Source organism: Leptodactylus fuscus, chromosome 3 (genome assembly GCF_031893055.1).
Source record: "Leptodactylus fuscus isolate aLepFus1 chromosome 3, aLepFus1.hap2, whole genome shotgun sequence".
NCBI lineage: Eukaryota > Metazoa > Chordata > Amphibia > Anura > Leptodactylidae > Leptodactylus > Leptodactylus fuscus.
Genome location: NC_134267.1, coordinates 193266711 through 193294127, shown reverse-complemented (window position 1 = coordinate 193294127; position 27417 = coordinate 193266711). Strand labels below are relative to the sequence as shown.

Sequence of the window (27417 nt, the reverse complement as noted above, 5' to 3'; positions counted from 1 at the left end):
AGTTCCTGGCTAATCCCATCCACACATTGCAGAAAAAAAGTAGCAGAAATGAATGAAGAGGAAAACCCTGCGGACTTTCTGTGAAAAATTCTACAATTCATTACTACTGCGTTTTTTTGCAGCAATTCTTGTGTGGGGCCATTGGATCATAAAAATAACAGTCATGTGAAAAGCCCCCGTTCACCACAATTCAATATAATACTGGTTTAAGCTACAATCACACAACCATGTGATGTTCATTTAAAAAAAAAAGCGGATACCACGCGGCCATTAATCACTGTTGTGTGAATGTAGCTTAAACCAGTGGAGTCTTTCAGAAAGTATGAATGGATGCCATGATGTTAGTGCAGATAGCCTAAGTACCACATATAGCAGTACTGTATACTGTATGCAATATGGTATGCAAAAATGTCTGCTCACCAGTACCAAGGCAGTGTTATCTTATACAGCAATGTGCAACAAGTGTTGAGGTTTTGTTACCTGGGAAAATTGTGGAACAGAATAAATCATTATTGTATTTTTTTGTGGATTACAAGATTGCATAATAGAAACCATAGCCAAAAACACAGCAAAAACAAGTGAATCTTATTCCAAATTTATTGATTGTTTAGAGTACCTCACACACACTGTAGATTTTTTTCCTTAGGCCTGGTAAGGATGGTATTCTGTTCGGGAAGTCCGCATGGGGACCCCCCAAACAGAATACCGAACATATTGACAAGCGGTGAGCAATGAAAGCACATGAACCCCATAGACTATAATGGGGTCCATGTGTTTTCCACGCAGTGTCTGCATGTGTCATGTGGAGAGGAAAGTACTTCATGACATTATAGTCTATGGGGTCCGTGTGCTTTCATAAGTTCACTGCTTGTCAATGCATTTGGTATTCCATTCAGGGGGGTCCCCAAGCGGATTCCCCGAATGGAATACCAAATGCAGATGTGATCTAGGCCTTAGAAATGTGGTGCTAGGGAAAATTTGCTACAGTTCCTGCCAGTCCCAGAGTTCTCCCATAGTTCCTCCCTCAGTTTCTTCAGTGCTCCTTTGTCTTCCTGCTCCAGAGGCTTCTATATTTCTGCTCCAGAGGCTTCTATATTTCTGCAGCAGCTTCTGTGTTTTCAACACCTTCAGTGACTTCCATGTGTGCAAACTGTGTCCCTTCTCTTGGTGATCTTCTCTACACCCCATTTTGACTCTCCAGCTGCCTATTCATTAAAAGGGTTGTTCAGTTTCGGCAAAGACATGTGTAAAGTTGTAAAGTTATACAATTTTCCGATATCCTTCCTGTATCAATTCCTTATGTGATGGGCACACAGGTGAACAGTGCGTTACAAGAGCTGTGACTGTAACAAGCTGTGCATCTGTGTGTCCATTATAAGAGCATGAACTATCCATCACATGACCATAGACTAATTTTTCATTATATAAAAAATACCATTTATTTGGTGAAACTAGACATCCCCTTTAACTGTTAGCTTCTTAGGGTGCCTTCACACGGAGTAATGCTCTGCGCATTTTGCTACATTTTACACGTGTAAAAATACACGTGTAAAATGTAATAAGCCATTGAGTTCAATGTTTTTTTTCGTATAACGTGCGTCTTTTTGCGCGCATCTTTTTGTGCACGCAAAAAGATGCGTGTTAAAAAAAAGGCCTTTGAACTCAATGGTTAACTACATTTTACACGTGTGAAATCGACAAAAAGCATGGAGCTTAACTCTGTGTGAAGGCATTAGGGGTCCTCTTCAATATGTTCAGGGCTTACCTTCTTTGCTACCTGTGCCCCCTCCCTTTTGACCCCTACCATTCAGGCTGTTATTTCTTCTGATTTAGATATTTCTAATGCTTTTTTTTGCCTGGATAAGGCGAATTGTGAGGAGGAATATGTTATGTCTATTGTTTATGGATAATGCTAAAAAGGTCTCTGAGAAGTCACTTGAGTCTATGTGAGTGACGGGATGGCGGTACATTCTAACATCCACTTTGCTGTTACAGAGACAATGCTAGAATCTTGGACACCAGGTATGTAAAATTAACTCTTTTACTTTCCTAAACCACCTGGCATTTACCTTCCTAGACCACCAGGAATGCACCACCAATTCACCCCTTCTCTGCCCGATTTGCGGACACATTATATTCAATGTGGCCTCTTACACCACCGGATATTTTATCCGTGGTGTGGCCCGGGCCACAACTGTGGTCCGCAATTTATAGGACATGTCAGTAATGGCCGTGAATTGCGGCACTGTACGGACTCGCCCATAGAACTCTATGGGCGAGTGCGGCAGGACACGGAAATCTGCGGAGCCTATGTTGCCGATCAGCAACTAGTGTTGCTGATCAGCAACTTGCGGACCGTACATTCAATACGGTCGTGTAAGACCAGCCCATTACAGATTATTCAATGGGGCCTGAGAGCTTCAAGTGATGCCTTAGCTTCCTCACTAGTGATCATTAGTAGAGATGAGCGAACAGTGTTCTATCGAACACATGTTCGATCGGATATCAGGGTGTTCGCCATGTTCGAATCGAATCGAACACCGCGTGGTAAAGTGCGCCAAAATTCGATTCCCCTCCCACCTTCCCTGGCGCCTTTTTTGCACCAATAACAGCGCAGGGGAGGTGGGACAGGAACTACGACACCGGGGGCATTGAAAAAAATTGGAAAAAGTCATTGGCTGCCGAAATCAGGTGACCTCCATATTAGACGAATAGTGGATTTCAAATCCGGGTCATATGAGAATGTGAACTTTGTGACTATGAGACAGGGATAGCTGTACAGGCAGGGATAGCTAGGGATAACCTTTATTTAGGGGGGAATGTTATTAAAAATAACTTTTTGGGGCTCTATCGGGTGTGTAATTGTGATTTTTGTGAGATAAACTTTTTCCCATAGGGATGCATTGGCCAGCGCTGATTGGCCGAATTCCGTACTTTGGCCAATCAGCGCTGGCTCTGCTGGAGGAGGCGGAGTCTAAGATCGCTCCACACCAGTCTCCATTCTGGTCCGACCTTAGACTCCGCCTCCTCCAGCAGAGCCAGCGCTGATTGGCCGAATACCGTACTCTGGCCAATCAGTGCTGGCCAATGCATTCTATTGGCGTGATGAAGCAGTGCTGAATGTGTGTGTTTAGCTCAACTACACCGGTGGAGTAGTTGAGCTAAACACACACATTCAGCACTGCTTCATCACGCCAATAGAATGCATTGGCCAGTGCTGATTGAAGCAGAGCTGAATCTGTGTGCTTAGTTCAACTACTCCACCGGCGTAGTTGAGCTAAACACACACATTCAGCACTACTTCATCACGCCAATAGAATGCATTGGCCAGTGCTGATTGAAGCAGAGCTGAATCTGTGTGCTTAGTTCAACTACTCCACCGGCGTAGTTGAGCTAAACACACACATTCAGCACTGCTTCATCACGCCAATAGAATGCACTGGCCAGCGCTGATTGGCCAGAGTACGGAATTCGGCCAATCAGCGCTGGCTCTGCTGGAGGAGGCGGAGTCTAAGATCGCTCCACACCAGTCTCCATTCTGGTCCGACCTTAGACTCCGCCTCCTCCAGCCGAGCCAGCGCTGATTGGCCGAATTCCGTACTCTGGCCAATCAGCACTGGCTAATGCATTGTATTGGCGTGATGAAGCAGTGCTGAATGTGTGTGTTTATCTCAACTACACCGGTGGAGTAGTTGAGCTAAGCACACAGATTCAGCTCTGCTTCAATCAGCGCTGGCCAATGCATTCTATTAGCTTGATGAAGCAGAGTGTGCACAAGGGTTCAAGCGCACCCTCGGCTCTGATGTAGCAGAGCCGAGGCTGCACAAGGGTTCAAGCGCACTCTCGGCTCTGATGTAGCAGTGCCGAGGCTGCACAAGGGTTCAAGCGCACCCTCGGCTCTGATGTAGCAGAGCCGAGGCTGCACAAGGGTTCAAGCGCACCCTCGGCTCTGATGTAGCAGAGCCGAGGCTGCACAAGGGTTCAAGCGCACCCTCGGCTCTGATGTAGCAGAGCCGAGGGTGCACAGATGTAGCAGAGCCGAGGCTGCACAAGGGTTCAAGCGCACCCTCGGCTCTGATGTAGCAGAGCCGAGGATGCACAAAGGTTCAAGTGCACCCTCGGCTCTGCTACATCAGAGCCGAGAGTGCGCTTGAACCCTTGTGCAGCCTCGGCTCTGCTACATCAGAGCCGAGGGTGCGCTTGAACCCTTGTGCACACTCTGCTTCATCAAGCTAATAGAATGCATTGGCCAGCGCTGATTGAAGCAGAGCTGAATCTGTGTGCTTAGCTCAACTACTCCACCGGTGTAGTTGAGCTAAACACACACATTCAGCACTGCTTCATCACGCCAATAGAATGCATTGGCCAGCACTGATTGGCCAGAGTACGGAATTCGGCCAATCAGCGCTGGCTCTGCTGGAGGAGGCGGAGTCTAAGGTCGGACCAGAATGGAGACTGGTGTGGAGCGATCTTAGACTCCGCCTCCTCCAGCAGAGCCAGCACTGATTGGTCGAGTTCCGTACTCTGGCCAATCAGCGCTGGCCAATGCATTCTATTAGCCCGATGAAGTAGAGCTGAATGTGTGTGCTTAGCACACACATTCAGCTCTACTTCATCGGGCTAATAGAATGCATTGGCCAATCAGCGCTGGCCAATGCATTCTATTAGCGTGAACTGAGTTTGCACAGGGGTTCTAGTGCACCCTCGGCTCTGCTACATCAGATTGCTACATCTGATGTAGCAGTGCCGAGTGTGCATCAGATGTGTAGTTGAGCAGAACTGGCTCAGCACTGCTAAGTCTCTGCATTCGCATAGGAATGCATTGGCCAGCCTTCGGCCAATCAGCGCTGGCTCTGCCGGAGGAGGCGGAGTCTAAGGTCGGACCTGAATGGAGACTGGTGTGGAGCTATCTTAGACTCCGCCTCCTCCAGCAGAGCCAGCGCTGATTGGTCGAGTTCCGTACTCTGGCCAATCAGCACTGGCCAATGCATTTCTATGGGGAAAAGTTAGCTTGCGAAAATCGCAAGCTGACAGGGATTTCCATGAAATAAAGTGACTTTTATGCCCCCAGACATGCTTCCCCTGCTGTCCCAGTGTCATTCCAGGGTGTTGGTATCATTTCCTGGGGTGTCATAGTGGACTTGGTGACCCTCCAGACACGGATTTGGGTTTCCCCCTTAACGAGTATATGTTCCCCATAGACTATAATGGGGTTCGAAACCCATTCGAACACTCGAACAGTGAGCGGCTGTTCGAATCGAATTTCGAACCTCGAACATTTTAGCGTTCGCTCATCTCTAATCATTAGGAGTTGCAGTAGGAGATTAGAAAAAGCAGAGAATTCTCTTATTTTACACTGAATTGAGAAATGTTAATGTTATATTTATATCTTTTATTTGATCTCTTATACAAGACAATGTATGTAATAACTGCTATTTGCTGACTTCAGCTCAGGATTTTTGTGATTTGGTTGAAGACGATTTAGCTTTTTTCTCCTCGGCTTTATAACTTGTCAGTTCCTGATGTATCCACTGAAGATAATTATTAACCTTGGTGTAGATTCCATAATTATCTAGCCTTCCACACCCCTCTCCCCAGCTCACCAGCCCTACAAGAAACCAAGTGTCTCCAAAGTGGGTGACCATGGGCCCCCCACTGTCTCCAGCACAAGCATCTTGATTGTTCCCCAAAATTCCAGCACATAACATATTTTCAGTTACACGGCTGTGCATCAACGCAGAACAATTCTGGTGGGAGACTATAGGAACCTGGATGTAACTTAGAATGCTAGTGCGGTTGCGTTGTGTTTCGTCTTGGTTGCCCCAGCCTGTTACGATGGTCTCTGTTCCTTCAAGTGTCAGGTTATTTTCAGCAAGTCCATAACTCGGTAGACAAATGGGTAGCACATACTTGTTGTAGACAGCTTTCTGATTTAGATGTAATAGAGCAATATCATTATCGATAGTCTCAACCTTGAACTCAGGGTGGGTAATGATTTTAGTAACAAGCATTTGCTGCTCGGTGTCTTCCAGGTTCCGGCGGTCATATTCACCTGTAGTGTGAAATATGCAAAGAAATATAAGTAAATGGCAAGAACTGGCTGCTCTACCAAGACATAACAAAAGCCAGATTTTGACTTTTTCTCCCATTTATTGACCATTAATAAAGAACATTCTTTCAAGCAGGCAACCAATGAAAACTTCAGCCATCAAGTCATAATCTGAGATTAACTGTTTAATCCGATTAATAGCCAATGTTATTATATAGATGACTTTTTATGTGTATGGTTGCAAATATTTGTAACTACGGTATATTGATTATAGGCATAACCATAGACCTAATCCCCAGTCATGTGTCTAGTAAAGGTGGCTATACACACTACATTAATGGTTAAAGAAGATTTTTTTTAAAATCAAAAACTATGTAAAGGGAAGTAGACAATTCATAGCTGTATAGAGATGTAGAAATATGGTGTGCAGAATGAGCAATTTACAGGAATAAAAAGAAAAAGTCACGGGTGGGGGCTTGGGTTGCAAAGTTTTCCTATTAGGCCCTATGAGATCTGTGTACACCCCTGTCATTTGTCAGTGACGAGTGCCATCTACCACATGACTTCTGAAGCCATTCACTAGCCTCAGCAGTGATACCTGTATGTATGGCGCAAGACCGCAAAGGAAGGTGTACGGCACTGTAAAGGGAACACAACAAAATTGGTTGGGACCACTGGAGCATTGGTGCTGGAGCAGAGGGGGATTATATAGCTAAAATTATAATTTTTTTACTCACTGGAAAATCCTTTTATTGTTGTATTCACTGGGGGACACAGCACCATGGGATATAGACATGGCTACTAGGAGGCTGATACTAGGAGTTGGAAAAGCTGTCAGCTCTGCCCATTGGGCTATATTCTCTCCCACAGACACTAGTCACTTTGTAAGCAGTAAGAAAAGACACCAAGAGCAAAAAGCATGGAACCAACCAGGCCAACACATCCTGTACTCGAAAAAAAGAAGCAAAACAGCCTAGGCAGGAACAGCAGGAAAAAAAAGTGTGATCTGTGTCCCACAGTGAATACATTGAGAAAAGGATTTTATACTGAGTACAAAAAATAATTTTGTATTCCCTGGCTTTCCGGCCTCAGGTGAAGACATTCTACAGGGAGGGCGCGCTGCCCCCTCCCCTCTCTTCCCCGTCGTTTCGTGGATCTATGGGATCTTCTCTCTCCTCCATGGGTTTGGGGCTCTCCCTTTTCAGCCTTTGTGGGTTTTCCCCCTTGCAAGGTCCCTTTCCTGGTGGCCTTTCCTGACGTCCGCAGGGTCTTTGTGCTGGTTGTCTTGCCAGCAGCCTCACTTTCCGGTTCTCCACTGGGACAGGTTGTCCTTTGTCCTTTTCTATCCTGCTGCCTAGGGTGGTTTCCTCCCTTGTTATCTCAGTGCAATAGCTTGCCATCTTTCTGTCCATCCGTTTTTCATGTGTACGATCTTTCATAGAGCTGTTGGAGCCTCCTGGGATATTCTGTATTCTGTATTTCTGCTATCCAAGTCTACAAGCTGCTACCTGGGCTTCATTCTTACTTCTCTGGTTTCCCCAAGTCCGTTCTGTGCTATCTGACAGCACAGGTTGGGCCGTGAGGTTCTGCAGGTGGTTGTGCGCTGGTTGTTCACTTGGCCATGTAATTCCCACCCTCTGGGACTGCTTTAGGACATCCCATGGTGCTGTGTCCCCCAGTGATATAAGCGAGAAATAGTGTTTACTTTTTAGTATTATTGTAATGCCAGTACTGTGCTCGCTGGTGTACTATCCCTCCAAGCAGTCACCACTGTTAGGTTACCTCTACTTCATGCTGTGCTGTTCTTATTTTTGCAATGTGAAAACCTTTTTTAGAATAGCATTTTTTTTTTACCAATGCCGCTTTCCAAGATTTAGAACTTAATTACTTTTTTATTAGCAGAATTGTGCGCAGGCTTATTATTTGGCATTTTTATCGATGACATTTTAGGGAACATAATGTTTTTTATAATGCTGTTTCCATAGCCAACAGACAAAAAAATGGCAATTCTGGTATCATTTTGAATGTCATTCAACGTTCAGGTTTCCAAAAGTTTCAATGCATCTGGAAGGTGCTACTAGAAGTGGTGATCACGGTAGCAATCTTTGGATGCTTGATGGGGGCCCCCAATTAAAACTTTAGATCATGGAGCTTTAGTTCCTTTTTACCAGAACTACCCCCCATTTGCAGATTTCTAACAAAAAATCCCCTTATTTGGCCCACACAGTATAACGCTCCATTACTGTATATAGCCTCTTTTTTTGCCCTCTACACAGTATGTCAGCCACCTTTTTTGTCCCACACATAATGATATGTAGGGCCACTATCTATTGGATTATTCCAAAAGGTAGCTGAGAATTTACTCACCTATAAAGTTCTCCTGTCCAGACACCTCCACTGTTGCTTCCAGGGTGCACTGTACAGTACAACCTGGTGTTGTTCAGCGTTGTGACGTAACATGCAGTGCTACCCTACAGGTGACAGCAGACACCGCCCTGGTCAGGAGCGAGGAAAGGTGAATAAATTCTCAGCCACTACCTGTTGGAATAATCCACTAGGTAGCGGCCCAATATTTCATTATGTGGGGGCCAAAAAAGGGGGACAATATACTGCATGGAGGGAAATAAGTGGGAATATATTATCCCATAGGTAGCGGACAATTAAAAAAGGATACCGTCCCCCCTTAAGGTTGCTTCATGTCAGATGCGCCCCTTAGGATAGGTCATATATATTAGATCTGTGGGTTTCCAGGACCTCTGCAGATCTCACATCTACTGTACCAAGACATCACGGTAATGTTTATAAACTGTAGTGGCGAATGTAGGTACTACAGTGCTCATTACACTTCAGGGCTCATTCACATTTGCGCCCGGTCTCCGTTCTGCAGGTTTCCGTTTCTTGCACAAAACAGAGGCAGGAGATGGAAACCTGCAGGACTCTTTCATACCCATTCATTTGAATGGGTTTGAAAGCTATCCGGCCGTGAGCGGTGGTGAGCGTTTTATGCTCTCCGCCATGAAACCGTTTTTTTTAAATCGGACTCAGAGTTGAACATGCAGTACTCTGTGTCTGGTTTAAAAAAAACGGTTTTGTGGCGGAGCATAAAACACTCACCACCGCTCACGGCTGGACCCGGTCTGACAGGTTTCCGTCTTCTGCATGCAGAAGACGGAAACACAGAATGGAGACCCGAACACTAGTGTGAACCTAGCGTCAGCAAGAGCACAGCGTGGCTAGCAGTATGTAAACATTACTGCGAACTGCACTGTCTTGGTGCACCAGATTTAACACCGGGAACCCCTGAAGATCTAATATTGATGACTCATTCTAAGGATAGACCATCAATCCTAAAAACTGGACAATCCTTTTAACATGCATGTTGGGCACTAATGTTGAACATTGTGAAAACATAAATCTGGTGGTGGTGATAGATACATACCAAGCCGGACAAAGTACTTTCCTTTCTGTTTAAAACAATGGGCTGTACTGAGAACCCATGATGGGTGAATCAGAACTCCACCACAGATGGCCTTCTTCTCATAATATATTAGGGCCTATGATCATAAGAGAAAAGTATGGTGAAAATACTCTATATAAGTAAGTAAGGGTAATTTGCATAACCATAAAAAGATGCTTATCCTTCATCAGTTCATGGCCACAGAGTTATGTGTGTATCTACTCCTTTTACTGACCCCAACATGACTTTATCATTGAGTAAAATTCTCACATCAAATAAATTTTTGGATCTGGAAGATCTGGATAGATACACGTGGCTGCTGAATCGACATGTTTTGATGCCATCCATATGCCAAATGATTAATGCTTTTTTTGATCATATCTTTATAGTACAAGTATATACCATGGGGATCATTATTGTGTGATGTGATTTGCTATATTTGCTTCATGGGGTTTTCCCACAAAAGATATGTATGACACCGGCTATGCCATAAATGTCTGATAGATGCAGGTTCCACCTCTGGGACTCACACCTATCTCTAAAGTGAACCCTCCCAGCCTCTGTGCCCAATTCTTTAGGAGTGCCATTTTTGATCTTCCAGTCTAGAAGACCTAATAACCCATACCAAATAAATATATCTATTATATTAAAGGTAGGTGACTATCTGATGCTGACAAGTCCCCTTTATGCCATCCCCTCATTTTGGCATGTATTCTTGGTTTTCTATAAAAGTGTAAACCATAAATTAAGAATGTGGTGTGATCCCAGCAATAATGGATTTTACAGAGAATCAGCAGGAAATTGTTATCAAAATAATATCAGTACCTTATAGGAATGCTTCAGCAGTTTCCAAAGATGTCTTTCTTATTCTGCATTGCAGCTCCATTTTCGTGAAAATAATGATTGTATTCTTGTGCAAATTAGCTTTTAAGAGGGCATTTCTTCTCCTGCAAAGGCTTCACTCTCAGCTCATTTGCATAAGAATAAAACAGCATGTTTTACATGAAAATAATAAGAAATTAGAAATACATGTTTGGAAAGTGTAGAGGCCACTCTACAAGGTGATGTCATTAATTAAAAGAAGTTTTCCTGCTGACAGACTCCCTTTAAGGAAGTAATGTATTGCTATATTTTATCACAATGATTATTCTTTTTTAGACAATTTAAAACGTGTCAGTAAAGCAATATACAATGAAAAAAGTGAACATTACACAGTAATTAAAGGGGTTTCTCATATCAGGGTTTCACCTTCTCTCCTGTGTCCTCTCCCCTCCACTTCCTAGTTTCAGTCACAAGTTAGTGGGAGGATCTGATCAAGCACTGTTCTAGCACTTGTCAGGGCTTAGCAGTTAAATGTACTATTCAGAATTATTAGCCATTACAGAGATCAGTCAGCCAACCACTGCAGCTAGATAACTAGATAACTAGTGCTTTGAAACCTAGACAACAAGCTGTAAATGCTTAGAAGGCTATATCTGGAAAATGGGGAAAGACGGATAAAGCAATGTGTTGGTTAAAACATGATTCTGGAGATGGGAAAACCCCTTTAAATATGACAGTATTATAAGAAAAAGGTGTATAGACCTGCCAAGGGCTGTCTCCTTTACGTCCTTTCTTTGCTCCAGTAAGTCGAGCGGAATAGCCAGAGTTGAAAATTTTCATCTTACCGCAAGGAAACTCCGCTATAAGACAAATGGTTATCAAGGGTCATCTCAGTGTCATTTGTCATCAGATTAGGGCATATTCACACCTGCCCCAGGGTCTCTGAACAGGATTGAGCGCTATTAATTTGGATTTAACCAAAAATAATCCCATTCAATTACTATAAACTAAGATTGTGAAAAACGTGAGGAATGGTGAATAAAGATTTTTTATCCAAAACGAGGATTTTTTTTTTATTATTACAACATAGAAAGTTGTAATCATTGTCTAAGTGGTATAGGCTTTAAGTTGGCTTTCAGATATTACATTACTGATTGTTAGGACCCTTTCACACTACTGATACGCTGCCTGATTCTGAATGTTAAAACACGGTCAGAATCAGCGCGTATAAAGCAGATTCCATTCATTTCAATGGGGAGCCAGCATACGAGCGCTCCCCATTGAAATGAATGGGCTGCTTTTTACTCTACGAGCGCTCCCATTGAAGTGAATGGGAAGCGCTCACATGTACGGCTCGCCATGTGAAGGGTCCCAGCGCTCAGCTCAGTCCGTACACTTGAGCGCTTCCCATTCACTTCAATGGGAGCGCTCGTAGAGTAAAAAGCAGCCCATTCATTTCAATGGGGAGCGCTCGTATGCCGGCTCCCCATTGAAATGAATGGGATCTGCTTTATACGCGCTGATTCTGACCGTGTTTTAACATTCAGAATCAGGCAGCGTATCAGTAGTGTGAAGGGGCCCTTAAAGATAAGATGCAGACTGCCCCCTCAACATTTACATGTGGAAAGGCATCGCTTTGGTCTTCCCAACTTCCAATCCCTATAACGCTTTTATTTCTCTGTTCACAGAGTCATATGAGGGCTCCATGTTCGCAGGACAAATTGTAATTTGTAATGGTCCCATTTGATATTCCATATGATGTATTGGGAAGCTGTAAAAAATTCAGAATGGAGTGGAATTAGAGAAAAGCTGCATTTGTGGAACTTTCTTATGGGCTTTGTTTTTATGGCATTCACGGTGCAACCAATATGATGGCAGCTGTATTCTATGGGTTGGTAAGCATACAGGGATATCAAATTTATATTGTTTTATTTATGTTTTCACCCCTTGAAAAAATATCCAAAACTTTGAAACAAAAATTTTGCCATATATTTCCATGCATACGCCATCTTTTTTTTGTGGAGTCAGATGTACTCTTTATTTATACTATATTGAAGAATACCTATTGCTTTGTATTGAACTTTTTTTATAAGTTTGTAGGCTTGGTGTTTTTCGAACACAGAAATACCTAATGTGTATGTATTTTACTTTAATTTTTTTCTTTTTATAGGACTTATAGGAAAAGGATAGGTGATTTGAATTTTTAATTCTTTTTATTTTTTATATATATACAGGTATATTTATTTTTTACTGTAGTTATTAGGCATCCTGTAATACAAACTTGTATAAAGCAGCCTGTAATAGGACATAATGCCAAACATACTAAGATCCTTGAATAGGCTCCTGGCTGTCATGGTAATGGATCGACAGCCTCACATCTTGTTCTGAGACAAGTGAACCTCGACAAAATGGTGGTGACAATGTGCCACCAGTAAAATTGCGCTTTGGTCAGCTTTGACCGAGGTGCCACTAGTCTTAATGCCCACAATCAGTGAGGGTACTGAGAGAAGACATTAGTGCCAGGTCAGTGCTGTATAATACAGGAGAGTCTGGTGGCTATTGGAACCGCTCAGCTTCTGAGCAGCTGCCATATTTAAATACTGGACATTTGCCGTAACATTATGGAAGATGTTGGGAAGGGGTTAATCACTTTAGATTGTCCGGGGGATCTGTGAAGAGTTTCTATATGTTAAATGAAGACTTTCACCAAAACCCAGATAGATAGGTTAAGGCCTCCTGAGCCAAAATGTGTTTTCTACTTGTGAATCCATTGCCAAGATATCAATGTCTTTGTCGATATGCAAATGAGGTCTTTGGAGCAATGAGGATGCTCCAAAGAGGTAAATGACAATATCAACAGAGGCACAGATTCACAAGGGGAAACCACCATTTCATTTAGGTTATCCAAACCTAATCTATCAAGAGGGTTGAGTTGATTTGCTGGGTTTTGGTGACAAACTCCCGTTCGATGACCTCTTAAAGATGTATTTCATACATATTTTCTAATTTTTGTAGCCTAAAATTTAAAGAAAGAAAATTCATTAGCAACAAATAGTGAGCAAAGAAGGAAAGAGCCAAGAGCTGTGGAGGAACTGACCTGCTGGAATACAACTCCGAAAGTCATCACCTAACTTGTACCCTGAGGCACAACTACAGGAACGGGATGGACTGTTTCCATCCTCTATGCAGAAGTGGCCGCAGCCTCCATTATCGATGGAGCAGTTGAAATGGGTCATGTCTGTAAGCAAGAACATTGTGTGTTATATATATGCATATTATGGAGTTATGGAGATTCGAGATATATATTTACACAGAGACAAATACTATATGTATATAAAATGCTTCTTATAATTTGTCTTAGGTGATTACTCTGGAATAATAACAAATTATTAACAACTGTAGGCTTGGTAAACACTTCCGTTACCAGGTTCTCTTTGTCAAGTTTGACCAAAACATCCAAAAATTGTATTTCCATAGTAGATTTAGCCAAGGGAAATTTAATGGTTGATCAATTTGGTTATGAAAGCATGAAATGCTAGTAATTCCTCTTCACTTCCTATACAAACAAGGAAGTGACCCGTAAACAAGTATTATCTACGTTATGTATCTCCACCACCTCAAAATTCGTTGGAAGTTATCAGACACATAGATGCTTGTCTCTTCCAATATAGGTTGGCGCTACGTTTGAGCCCATGGTTGTCCCTTGTGTCTGAATTTAAAAAAAAGTCATTGCAAAACAGAAAATATTTCTATTTCCAATAAGGCCAACACAAAACATTGACACTAACTCGTACACATTGAACCTATATATGATGATCAATTGAAGTGTATTAATTCACAACATCAAAAGATGCTATCCATATTGCTCGATTACCGGGAATGGTAATTTTCATCAACTTTTTTACAAAGCCTCCTATTTATATGAATTAGTTTCAGCTGAAAATGGTCTTAATATTTTGTCCAAAAAAAATTGCACTATGGTAAAAAATAATGGAGTCCAAACTAGAGACAATGGACCATCTGAGATGGACCAGAGATTTATGATTTTAGGAAGTACATATAGTACGGGTGTTCTAGCAGTGGTGTAACTAGGAATGACTTTTGACATATTTTGATTTATCTGGGCCTACAAAAAAAAAAAAAAATCACAAATACAAAGAAGCAATATGCACCTTCCCAAACGCAATTCTCAATCTCTATCAATATTATACTGCTGCCCAATTATCTTAAATATGCTCCATTTACAACACTGTAGACTGCCCACAATGGGTATCATTGGAATGATGGCACCAGCTTGCTCCGGCCCATGCTATGGTCTCCCCGCAGTCATCCACTTTTGATCTCGACTAAGCCGCTAGGATCACTGGCAATATGTTGCATTTATGGAAATGGACAATGACCTGCAGAACCATGTATCACCCCCTCCTCCCAATTTTCTCCAACCCCATGTTCCTGCTTGGTTTATCTCTGAAGGATTTTACTTTGTAAAAAAATATGAAAAAATGTGGGGAGCATGGTTATATAACCCAGGCCTTCTTATGAGGATCCTGTCTTTCCTATAGGGTGCAACTGCCCTATGTAATGATCCCTTAATTTTATACTGATGGCAATCATTCCCATGTACTGACTGAGGGTCTGGTGTTTGCGAATGTCCTTAAGAAACACAAGTCTTCAATGTGTTACATTGTCTGTAGTGTGGGGAAATCGCTCAGGTAGATGCTTGTAGCAGTGCAGGAAACAGGGACACAGACACTGGATTGCACACAGGTTCAGGCTTTATTCACACGTAGCGCATACACTGCTTTTGCAAAGCCACAGGATAAACAAAACAAAACCCTTCTCGGCTGAGAAACTAACTTAAACATAAGGAAACTTTCCCTGACTATACAGGAGACTGGCTACAAGTCTCCCACCTTGGCAACAACGGGTGGCACAGTACCTGCCTTGGAGGTCCAGTCTGGACAGTTCAACTCTGTCAGTGTGGTGCCACCCTGCTAGTCTTCACACTCAGACTGTCATTAGGGCCCGATTAGTCAGCTGACCTCCCTGATGTGAATCTTTACCATACACCCTTTAGCTGCCTGGCTGGGACATACCCGTCTTCCCAGACCACACCCTTCACTCTCTCACAGTACACAGACTATGGTAACCTTGTTTTACAAAATAATGACTTGGGGGATATCCCTCCATTCTTATATAGGGGTTCTAAGGGGGAGAGGGATTTGTTATTGCCCCTGAAGTCTTTTTTTTTCTCTGTGAGGACTGTGGGGTTCATTATACTATACTGAAATCTGACAGGATTTGTAAACCGTGACCTGTACTGTAATTTTTTTAAAATTTGTCTTTTTGTGACTTTTTCTGTGACTGAAAATGAAAAATTGTTTGGAGTTTTTGACAAAATTTGATTAAAAAAAGTAGTACTCCTACAAAAAGAGATGTACACAGTGGCGTAACTAGGAATGGCAGGGGCCCTTTGGCGAACTTTTGACATGGGTCCTCCCCCAGGGGTGAACCTACCCCTTTCACCACCCGAGGCGAACTACAGAAAGCCGCTTCCCCCTGCCGGAGGGTGCAGGTTATGTGCAAGCAAGAGGGTGATATGGAGGGGAAACCCCCCATTCCACCACACTCTTGCTCACCCACAGCCTTCACCACCCATTCCCGCTTCTTTTTCACACACGGCCTGCGCCCCCATGTCACCCTTTTTAGGTAACAGCCTATTAAAAAAAAAAAATCTGCAGTGGTAGCAGCTGCCGCAGGGCCCACTAGTGTCCCGGGCCCGTTGACAGCCACTACTACCGTGGCTACCCTGGTAGCTATACCCCTGGAGGTACACATACAATACATACATTGCCTACACACATGTATACACAATAAAAACATACAGCATTTATTTTTTTATGTGCAATATGTATGTAATATGTTTGGGTGTACATACAGAATATATAATGTAAATGGACATTGCTACTATAGGTCCATTGTCAGTACAATTTGCTATAAAAATTTTTACCAAACTTCAGACCCTAGTGAGGTAATAGACAAGTCATTACTGACAGTGCGGCATTCGCAACATAACAAGTAGGGTTGTGAGGAAAAAACATTGCTGGCTAATTTCTGTATATTTGTGATCCAGCAAAGAAAGGGTTCAGGGCTTTATGTATGTGTAAGTACGTGCATATGAGTATATGGGTGTATACATTATAATGTATTTATTTACACTTATTTTTCATTTTAGGGTGGAGGCATTGTCATTTTTTGCCTTGATTCTCCCCTAAGTGTGTGAGTGATATTTTCAGATCTTTATGGAAGTCTCCATTTTTTTCGTATGAGAGTCTTGATCTGTGTCTCAGAGGAATAAAAGGAGAAATAGACTTCCTGTCCACATCTGAGAATCTGTGTCAGTTGGACAGTCTGCACACAGGTCACATGACACAGCTGAGGACCAGAAGGAGTGGATAACTCACAAATACAGTCACTAATAAGATCACCTTCACTATAATTTACATCATATGTATTTCTACGTGGTATAGGTTTTTTTTTTTTTTGAGAGACGGGTACCTTAATATATTTAGTTACCTGGTCCAAAAATACTTACTATGAGAACAAAGTTTTCCTTCCCAGCCCTGAGAACAGGTGCAGTCAAATTTCCCTATTCCATCTTTGCAGACACCGTTTACACAAGGATTTGAGAGACACTGATCTCCATCTATAAAAAACATGGCCCTTTATTAGTAATAACATCAAGTGGCTAGATTCACAAAACCGAGTTTCACCCATGAAACTCTGTCCTCGTGTTCCCCCGGATTTACTGGCTTGAACGGTATGCCAGGAGTCTCTGCCTTACAACGACATACCGTCTTGTACTATGATCAGTATAGGAGTGTGTGTCATTGGGAAGCAGCGACTCGTCGCATCATAGATAACTAGGAGACCCTCTCCCAGAATGACGTTCAGTCCGGTATATGCGGCCAACACACCGTGTGTGAATCAAGAAATATTGTTATAAAAGATGTTCTTCCTGTCTTACCAAAGTAAACTGACCAAAACTTGAGCTGAAAAAAAAGAGAAAAAAACCCCATGAAAATAAAATCTATATATAATATCTGTAGTGAAGATTATATGTATAGTATCCTACCGTTTCCTCCCGAGTCTCGAAGATCTCATTGGCTTCCTCAAGGTCACATTTCTCTTCATAGCATTCTCGCTCTAGGTTGCCCGGTCTGAGTTCCTCCATTAGATGATTTGCCCGTTTCTGAATCTTTAGTACGCGATTTGCATCCTGTCTGTTAGAAAAGACTGAAAATAGAGCAATAATATTATATGAGAGTTGTATGAAATTTTTTTTCCCTCACTGTTCCCACTTTTTTGTCTTTAAGGCCAGGGCCCCACGGGTCGGAAACGCATGGGAAAAATCGTGGCGTTTTACAGGACAGGCAATGTGTATAGGATTATAGGATTCAAGTGAATCCCATGCCCACTTTGCGGTAAAAACCACTGGGCGGACACGCCATGATTTCCAAAACCGGAGCGGTTTTGTAAAACGCAGCATGTTAATTATATCTATGGAAATGCCAGCAGTTTCCCTATAGATATAATTGTAACAGAAAGTCCGCGGAGGTAAACTCTGCAGTCTTCTTGTCTAAAGCACTGCGGGAAGAACCGTGATTCGTTGCCGCCGCGGTTTTTTCCACAGCACTTTATTGCTACGGGACGTCCCGTGGGGCCGTAGCCTAAATAGCATTTTGTAAACCATACACCAGATGGCCCATCAAACTGTTGCCACTGTGCAAACAGCCACTGTCAATAGGTACAGTAAAGTACATGGGTATGAAATCTCAATAGAAAAACATTGGTAGTAGTATAGGGCATTGTGTGGAGCTCAATGAGCAGATGTATTATGCCTTGTATGCCAGTTTGCAACTTTTTCTTTTCTGCCCCTTTTCCAAAAAGGGGGGATGGAGGGGATGGAACTTGTATATTGTCCAGATGTTTGCATTGGGTTCCCCTTGTATACTTGGTTTCCTCTTAAATTTCACTTCTGGTAGAGAAATTTGGGTCTGGAGTATGCTACCTACTGTAATCCATAGAGCTGCTTTTAGCAGTTTGAGCTAGATCCCTTATTTCCAGTTAAGGCTAACTGTTTGGGATGAACTGAGACATCACTTATGAGAGCTAGAGCGTCTCATCCAACATTGTGAAGCATCTCCAGCTCTATAGTAATCCTGGATATCATACTAGCTCATATAGGTGACAGTCAGGTCTCTAAAAATAGTGAGAGAAATTCATTATGCCTTGTACATCAGTTATTTTTAGCCTAGGAGGCATGAAAATTTTTGCACAAGTAGGGGTTTCGCAACTTGTTTTATGCTAAAAGGGGGCAATGTAAGGGGCATGCTAGGAGCAAGGCCAGTAGCCCTATCCAATTTATGATAATTTACACCTTGTCATAAATGGTGTAGGGATTATCAAGACTGGCGTACTAAACACACACTAGTATTAATAAACCCCGCCAAGTGTATTTTTTGCAAATTATGGCAGTGAGTAATTTAATGTATAAATGATACGCAGGCTTCCGCCACATACAGATTGACATATTTTTTTCCCTATGCACAGTAATACGGAAAAAACTGTCAGTCAGAAATTGTTGGTCGAGGGGATAGACATATCATGAATACATTGATCTCTATTGCAAAGAATATGATACAAGGTTCTGCAAACAACTGCACATCTGACAGATTCCCTCTAAGAAGTGACTGAATATAATATTAAGCAGGAGAGATTGCATATAGGACAACTCAACTGACCGAAGCTTTAGTGATTGACATACTTACTTGATATTGAATGGCACAGTATAGTAGCACTCAGGATAACCAGCCAGAAAATATTCCAAAAAAGTGAGTCTGTAGATAAATCAAAACAGAATAAAATCATTTGTTTTAAATCTGATAAATGTGACTAAGCTACCATATTACATATGTGAAAAGATCAAGACTTCAGCCATATTTATTATTATAAACAAAGCCAATTCTGTTTGTTCCAATTTGCCTCGGCCATACGGGGTTAACAAATATCCTCCTACTTTTATTATAAATGTGAAAGTTTGGATGTTTGTTAGTCAATCACGCAAAAACGGCTGAACGGATTTGAATGAAATTTAGCACATAGATAGATTGTAACCTCCATTAAAACATAGGCTACTTTTTATCCCGGTAAATGACATGGCTTCAGGACTGTTATGAATTTATGTTCACATACTATATTACACTGCTCTTGCCAGCAGCTTATCTCAGACAGATAACAGATCTGGCTATATCAGAAGGAATGTAAACACACAGCTAACCCTCAGTGGATTGTGTACAAGCATTTGCATATTATCTGATCTGCTCCAGGCTGACACACTGGATGGGAAAACACCTTTAATCCCAATTGGCAATTTTCTTCATTTAAACATGCCGGGAAAAAGAAAATCTAATTTGTTGCAAAATTCTAAAACAATGACAGCTATGAACGTAGCCAGAAGTCACAGAGTTCTCCTCAAGCAGGGCTAACGGGGATCATTGGCGCCAACAATATGCTCATTATATGGCATCCCAGTGAGCTGCTGAGATGCCAGAACAATCACAGGCACGGCATGAGGAACAAGTTCAGCAGCAGGACAGCTTGAGAGTCGCCGAAACACTGGAGCAGGCAAACCATTGACAGTAGTAATTTGCGGAATATAGGCGGATCATCGACGCCAACAACGTGCAGACGAAATCGCAGGCAGAGACACACACACAAACGACATACAAAATACAGAAGTGCAAAACTGCGCAATTCTTATACAGCCACTACACAAACAAAAAATGAAATATACCCGTGCGAATCTGGGTCCTCCTGCTAGTAATGAATATGCAAGAATTGAATAATATGAATGTACATTGTGAAAGGCATACACAAACATCCCACGGACTGGCCCCAAGTACCAGACGCATGTTTCAGCTACTCCTTCGTTTGCCTTGGCATATTCATTATGATTATTAATAGAGATGAGCGAACAGTGTTCTATCGAACACATGTTCGATCGGATATCAGGGTGTTCGCCATGTTCGAATCGAATCGAACACCACGTGGTAAAGTGCGCCAAAATTCGATTCCCCTCCCACCTTCCCTGGCGCCTTTTTTGCACCAATAACAGCGCAGGGGAGGTGGGACAGGAACTACGACACCGGGGGCATTGAAAAAAATTGGAAAAAGTCATTGGCTGCCGAAATCAGGTGACCTCCATTTTAGACGAATAGTGGATTTCAAATCCGGGTCATATGAGAATGTGAACTTTGTGACTATGAGACAGGGATAGCTGTACAGGCAGGGATAGCTAGGGATAACCTTTATTTAGGGGGGAATGTTATTAAAAATAACTTTTTGGGGCTCTATCGGGTGTGTAATTGTGATTTTTGTGAGATAAACTTTTTCCCATAGGGATGCATTGGCCAGCGCTGATTGGCCGAATTCCGTACTCTGGCCAATCAGTGCTGGCCAATGCATTCTATTAGCTTGATGAAGCAGAGTGTGCACAAGGGTTCAAGCGCACCCTCGGCTCTGATGTAGCAGAGCCGAGGCTGCACAAGGGTTCAAGCGCACCCTCGGCTCTGATGTAGGAGAGCCGAGGGTGCACTTGAACCCTTGTGCACCCTCAGCTCTGCTACATCAGAGCCGAGGGTGCGCTTGAACCCTTGTGCACACTCTGCTTCATCAAGCTAATAGAATGCATTGGCCAGCGCTGATTGGCCAATGTATTCTATTAGCCTGATGAAGTAGAGCTGAATGTGTGTGCTAAGCACACACATTCAGCTCTACTTCATCGGGCTAATAGAATGCATTGGCCAGCGCTGATTGGCCAGAGTACGGAACTCGACCAATCAGCGCTGGCTCTGCTGGAGGAGGCGGAGTCTAAGATCGCTCCACACCAGTCTCCATTCAGGTCCGACCTTAGACTCCGCCTCCTCCGGCAGAGCCAGCGCTGATTGGCCGAAGGCTGGCCAATGCATTCCTATGCGAATGCAGACTTAGCAGTGCTGAGTCAGTTTTGCTCAACTACACATCTGATGCACACTCGGCATTGCTACATCAGATGTAGCAATCTGATGTAGCAGAGCCGAGGGTGCACTAGAACCCCTGTGCAAACTCAGTTCACGCTAATAGAATGCATTGGCCAGCGCTGATTGGCCAATGCATTCTATTAGCCCGATGAAGTAGAGCTGAATGTGTGTGCTAAGCACACACATTCAGCACTGCTTCATCACGCCAATACAATGCATTAGCCAGTGCTGATTGGCCAGAGTACGGAATTCGGCCAATCAGCGCTGGCTCTGCTGGAGGAGGCGGAGTCTAATGTCGGACCTGAATGGAGACTGGTGTGGAGCGATCTTAGACTCCGCCTCCTCCAGCAGAGCCAGCGCTGATTGGTCGAGTTCCGTACTCTGGCCAATCAGCGCTGGCCAATGCATTCTATTAGCCCGATGAAGTAGAGCTGAATGTGTGTGCTTAGCACACACATTCAGCTCTACTTCATCAGGCTAATAGAATACATTGGCCAATCAGCGCTGGCCAATGCATTCTATTAGCTTGATGAAGCAGAGTGTGCACAAGGGTTCAAGCGCACCCTCGGCTCTGATGTAGCAGAGCTGAGGGTGCACAAGGGTTCAAGTGCACCCTCGGCTCTCCTACATCAGAGCCGAGGGTGCGCTTGAACCCTTGTGCAGCCTCAGCTCTGCTACATCAGAGCCGAGGGTGCGCTTGAACCCTTGTGCACACTCTGCTTCATCAAGCTAATAGAATGCATTGGCCAGCGCTGATTGGCCAGAGTACGGAATTCGGCCAATCAGCGCTGGCTCTGCTGGAGGAGGCGGAGTCTAAGATCGCTCCACACCAGTCTCCATTCAGGTCCGACCTTAGACTCCGCCTCCTCCAGCAGAGCCAGCGCTGATTGGCCGAATTCCGTACACTGGCCAATCAGCACTGGCTAATGCATTGTATTGGCGTGATGAAGCAGTGCTGAATGTGTGTGCTTAGCACACACATTCAGCTCTACTTCATCGGGCTAATAGAATGCATTGGCCAATCAGCGCTGGCCAATGCATTCTATTAGCGTGAACTGAGTTTGCACAGGGGTTCTAGTGCACCCTCGGCTCTGCTACATCAGATTGCTACATCTGATGTAGCAGTGCCGAGTGTGCATCAGATGTGTAGTTGAGCAAAACTGACTCAGCACTGCTAAGTCTGCATTCGCATAGGAATGCATTGGCCAGCCTTCGGCCAATCAGCGCTGGCTCTGCCGGAGGAGGCGGAGTCTAAGGTCGGACCTGAATGGAGACTGGTGTGGAGCGATCTTAGACTCCGCCTCCTCCAGCAGAGCCAGCGCTGATTGGCCGAATTCCGTACTCTGGCCAATCAGCACTGGCTAATGCATTGTATTGGCGTGATGAAGCAGTGCTGAATGTGTGTGCTTAGCACACACATTCAGCTCTACTTCATCGGGCTAATAGAATGCATTGGCCAGCGCTGATTGGCCAGAGTACGGAATTCGGCCAATCAGCGCTGGCTCTGCTGGAGGAGGCGGAGTCTAAGATCGCTCCACACCAGTCTCCATTCAGGTCCGACCTTAGACTCCGCCTCCTCCAGCAGAGCCAGCGCTGATTGGCCGAATTCCGTACTCTGGCCAATCAGCACTGGCTAATGCATTGTATTGGCGTGATGAAGCAGTGCTGAATGTGTGTGCTTAGCACACACATTCAGCTCTACTTCATCGGGCTAATAGACTGCATTGGCCAGCGCTGATTGGCCGAATTCCGTACTCTGGCCAATCAGCACTGGCTAATGCATTGTATTGGCTTGATGAAGCAGTGCTGAATGAGTGTGCTTAGCACACACATTCAGCTCTACTTCATCGGGCTAATAGAATGCATTGGCCAATCAGCGCTGGCCAATGCATTCTATTAGCGTGAACTGAGTTTGCACAGGGGTTCTAGTGCACCCTCGGCTCTGCTACATCAGATTGCTACATCTGATGTAGCAGTGCCGAGTGTGCATCAGATGTGTAGTTGAGCAAAACTGACTCAGCACTGCTAAGTCTGCATTCGCATAGGAATGCATTGGCCAGCCTTCGGCCAATCAGCGCTGGCTCTGCCGGAGGAGGCGGAGTCTAAGGTCGGACCTGAATGGAGACTGGTGTGGAGCTATCTTAGACTCCGCCTCCTCCAGCAGAGCCAGCGCTGATTGGTCGAGTTCCGTACTCTGGCCAATCAGCACTGGCCAATGCATTTCTATGGGGAAAAGTTAGCTTGCGAAAATCGCAAACTGACAGGGATTTCCATGAAATAAAGTGACTTTTATGCCCCCAGACATGCTTCCCCTGCTGTCCCAGTGTCATTCCAGGGTGTTGGTATCATTTCCTGGGGTGTCATAGTGGACTTGGTGACCCTCCAGACACGAATTTGGGTTTCCCCCTTAACGAGTTTATGTTCCCCATAGACTATAATGGGGTTCGAAACCCATTCGAACACTCGAACAGTGAGCGGCTGTTCGAATCGAATTTCGAACCTCGAACATTTTAGTGTTCGCTCATCTCTAATTATTAACCAATGTGGGTAACATAGGTACACATTTGAGTACTAAATGTAAGTGGTATCTTAACATACTACTAGTATATATTTCACCAATTATTTGAATCGTAGGAATTTTTGCATATGAATTTCACACTACACTTCACTATGGATTAACTTATTTATTTATTATTTATAATACACTAGCATCTGCCCGCGACTTTGTCTGCGGGTTGGCGTTGGCGCTGTGCCACTTATACCGTATTTAGGCATTGGTGTTTGGTTAGGACTGTTCGTGTGGCCCCACGTTCACCCCTGTGCGCCCTGACCCCTTTTGGCCCTCGCCTGTCCCCACGGCCTCTCTACCTACCGCCTTGCTCTGGCTCCCCCCTGTCCAGCACCCGTTTCGTCCTCTGCAATGATACTCCTTCCCTGTCCCGCGTCCGCCCTCTGTATCTCATGGCCCCCCCCCCCCCCTCCCCAGGGCACCCCCTGCGGAACCTGCCTCTCCCTGCATCCTTTGTCACGGCACACCGGCTCCTCTCTCCCTCCCTCGGCCCCCCGGCTGTCCCTCCTCAGCCCCCTGGCGCTCCCTCCCCAGGCCCCCTGTCCCGCACCCCCCTGTAACCTCCCCCCCTTCTGTGGCCCTTACCTGGCAGGCACCCCCCGCAACCACCACCCCTGAGCACCCCCCCTCCTCCCCAACATCCCCTGCCGTGACACCCCGCACTTACCTAAGCCTGGGACGCAACAGTGTGCGTGAGTGCAGGCACACAGACTCCATAGGCCGCTGTGGTACAGCAGGCCAAACAGAGCTTTCCGGCAGTGGCTCAGACGACCTCCTGTACACGTGCGTTGGACCAGTTCGGACCCCCGGTAAGCGCACACAGCCGATGCAGGCGAAGCAGTTGTGGCGGTGGTTTGTTCGGGATGCACCGGAGGTGTGCGAGACGCCATGTTCCTCTGCTTGCTGCCCGAAGGCTAGCGCCGCCCACGCAGTAGCGCCAGCCAACGGAGTGAAAGGCAGAAGGGCCTGGGATGACTGCATCTCAGGTCTTTCAGGAAATCACTGCGTGAAAATAACCGGTCGCGGTGGCGGAGTCCGGTGGTGTACGTGGATTTAAAGTTGCCTATCTTTCAATCTCGGACCCAAGTAATGTGTTTACGCATGATTGAGGAACAAACATCTAAACATCCAAACAAACCCACAAACATCCAAACACACAAACTTTCAAATTTATAATATTAGTAGGATTATTGATCGATTTATTGGATAAATATTGATATTTGTGTATTGTGAGTGGTCAAAACTAACAGTGCTGATATCTCCACCATCAGGACACACACAAGGTTCTCTAGCGGTATATAATACCGCACATTGATGATGACATGAAGGTCCTCTTTAACAACATGTCTGTGTCTTTGTTTATATTTGTCTTTTCCTTCTTTCTCACTCGCCTCCTCCTGCCTCTATAAACATCCATGGTGAGCTGTAATTTGATGCTTCAGTTAGCTGCAGTCCATCTTGGAAAGCCAAGATGGAATTAGCATATATTTCAGAGTGAATATCAGTTTAGGAGAGTCAAAAATCTGATAAGTGGATATAAAAACATTTTTTCTCCCATAAGATGAATTACAAAATGTCTTTTATTTGCTTGTACTATTGATTTACGCAAAGTTCGTTGAAAGGTTAGTGGCACCAGGGCCCAAGCATGACAGCTACTCAATATAACTTTGCCCTTGTTTGCTTGTAAATGCAAGATATTGCAGATTTCCAGCTACAGACCTCGAATTAGGGATAAGTGTTCTAGTGACTTGAATCCTTGTATTCTCAGTGTATTTGCTGACCACAAGCAGGCATTCAACATACCACTATCAAGTGAAACAGGAGGAGGCACTATAGGAATCGAAGTAGGTTTAGTGGTGTGTAAATGGTGCACATTTTGTCCCCAGCCATAGATAAACAATTCCCTACTGAGACATATTGCAAATAGACAATGTCCAATTACATCATAAGCAAATATATAAGGTACAGCACCAAAAAGGTTCTTCTTCGAAAAAGAAATAATCTCGGGGACATTAAAACTATTATTAAAGAGGACCTTTCACCACCTCCACCAATTCCAGTTGTTAACATCTGTGAACATGCATCGCTCCACAGATTCCTCTGCAGTTGGAATTTTCTTTCTAGCCTTCACCTTTCCTGAGCAACAAGCACAGTTGGTTTTGATGCCTGATGTGCTACAGTATATGATCGTTGTAATGTCAGGTGGGCGATGTCAGGTAGGGGGTGTAATTCAGAGCTCCAATCAGAGGCAACCAGTGTCAGAGCTCAGAATCATATCCCTCGTCTTCTCCTGCCTGACACCGCCCTCCTGACAGTACAGAGATTGAATAGGATATCAGGCACCAAAGTAACAGTGTTGATTGCTCAGGAATGGTGGAGGCTAGAGAAAAAAATCCAACTGTGCCAGGATCAATAGAGCAGCAACTATTAAATGATGTAAAGAGCTGGACTTGTTGGAAGTCCTCTTTAACCCACAACTCACAACCCAAAAATTGAAATATTACATTAGAGATACAATCTGTGTGAGAGTAGATAAAACACCCTAGGTACAGAACCCCTCTCCTATGTAAACAAAAGGAGTCCCCCAAAACGTTATATAGTACAATCACCAGATCTCAATATTCAAAATATCTGAACTCTTAAACTATGGCCAATGTATAATAAATATACCTATATAACCATTAGTCGGGACTGAATATATATATATATATATATATATATATATATATATATATATATATATATATATATGTACCATTAGTCTAAATATACAAATGTAAATATAGTTATATAGTAATATGTGGAAATAGCACTGGTAACAAAAAGATTAATAAATAAATCCAACACATCACATATATAAGTCAATAATTCCAGATATATATCAACACTATTGCTTTAAATACTGTATAATGATCGCACAGTGCAAAATTAGTAAATACATTTATGTTACAGCGCAAGTGTAAAACATACAGCGATGTCACACAATTCGCAGAAACAGTGATGTCAAACAATTCATAGAAACAGTGATGTCACTGCATAGGAATAATTAGGACAGTGATGTCACTGCATAGGAATAATTAGGACAGTGATGTCACTGCACAGGAATAATTAGGACAGTGATGTCACTGCACAGGAATAATTAGGACAGTGATGTCACTGCACAGGAATAATTAGAACAGTGATGTCACTGCACAAGCAAAATCATCAAAGGGAACAGCCCAGAAATAACCGTCACCGGCATGTCACACTGCAATATGATATATCCAGTGATGTCACAATACATATTTAACATGGTGAAGTCATGGGACACAGTTGTTACATATAGTAGGGTTGTGGCTCTCAGTGATGTCACTGTATGGAAATAATTCACACCGTGATGTCATAAAAGAAAAACAAAGTAACAAATCAGACTCTTGTATAGCTATGCTACAACTAGTTA

At 43.7% G+C, this 27417-nt stretch overlaps 1 protein-coding gene across 1 annotated transcript; it reads right to left on the bottom strand.

The window, feature by feature from the left end:
* Positions 1–5381: 5381 nt before the first annotated feature.
* Positions 5382–24868, bottom strand: PROC (protein C, inactivator of coagulation factors Va and VIIIa). Its single transcript, XM_075269583.1, has 9 exons — positions 24646–24868; positions 19160–19228; positions 17464–17624; positions 17356–17380; positions 16924–17034; positions 13426–13566; positions 11091–11188; positions 9489–9603; positions 5382–6052 (listed from the first exon to the last, which is right to left on the bottom strand). Exons 1-9 carry the CDS (start codon positions 24866–24868, stop codon positions 5451–5453), a joined length of 1545 nt encoding a protein of 514 aa, XP_075125684.1. The 3' UTR covers positions 5382–5450.
* Positions 24869–27417: the final 2549 nt, after the last annotated feature.

Bases quoted from the DNA above. Each gene is read 5' to 3' on its own strand.
- PROC (XM_075269583.1), bottom strand. From the start codon at position 24,868: ATGGCGTCTCGCACACCTCCGGTGCATCCCGAACAAACCACCGCCACA. The intron at 17,625-19,159 runs GTAAGTATGTCA...CTCTATTTTCAG, and splicing joins ACTGTGCCATTCAATATCAA to TCTTTTCTAACAGACAGGAT. The intron at 17,035-17,355 runs GTAAGACAGGAA...TGTTTTTTATAG, and splicing joins GTTTTGGTCAGTTTACTTTG to ATGGAGATCAGTGTCTCTCA.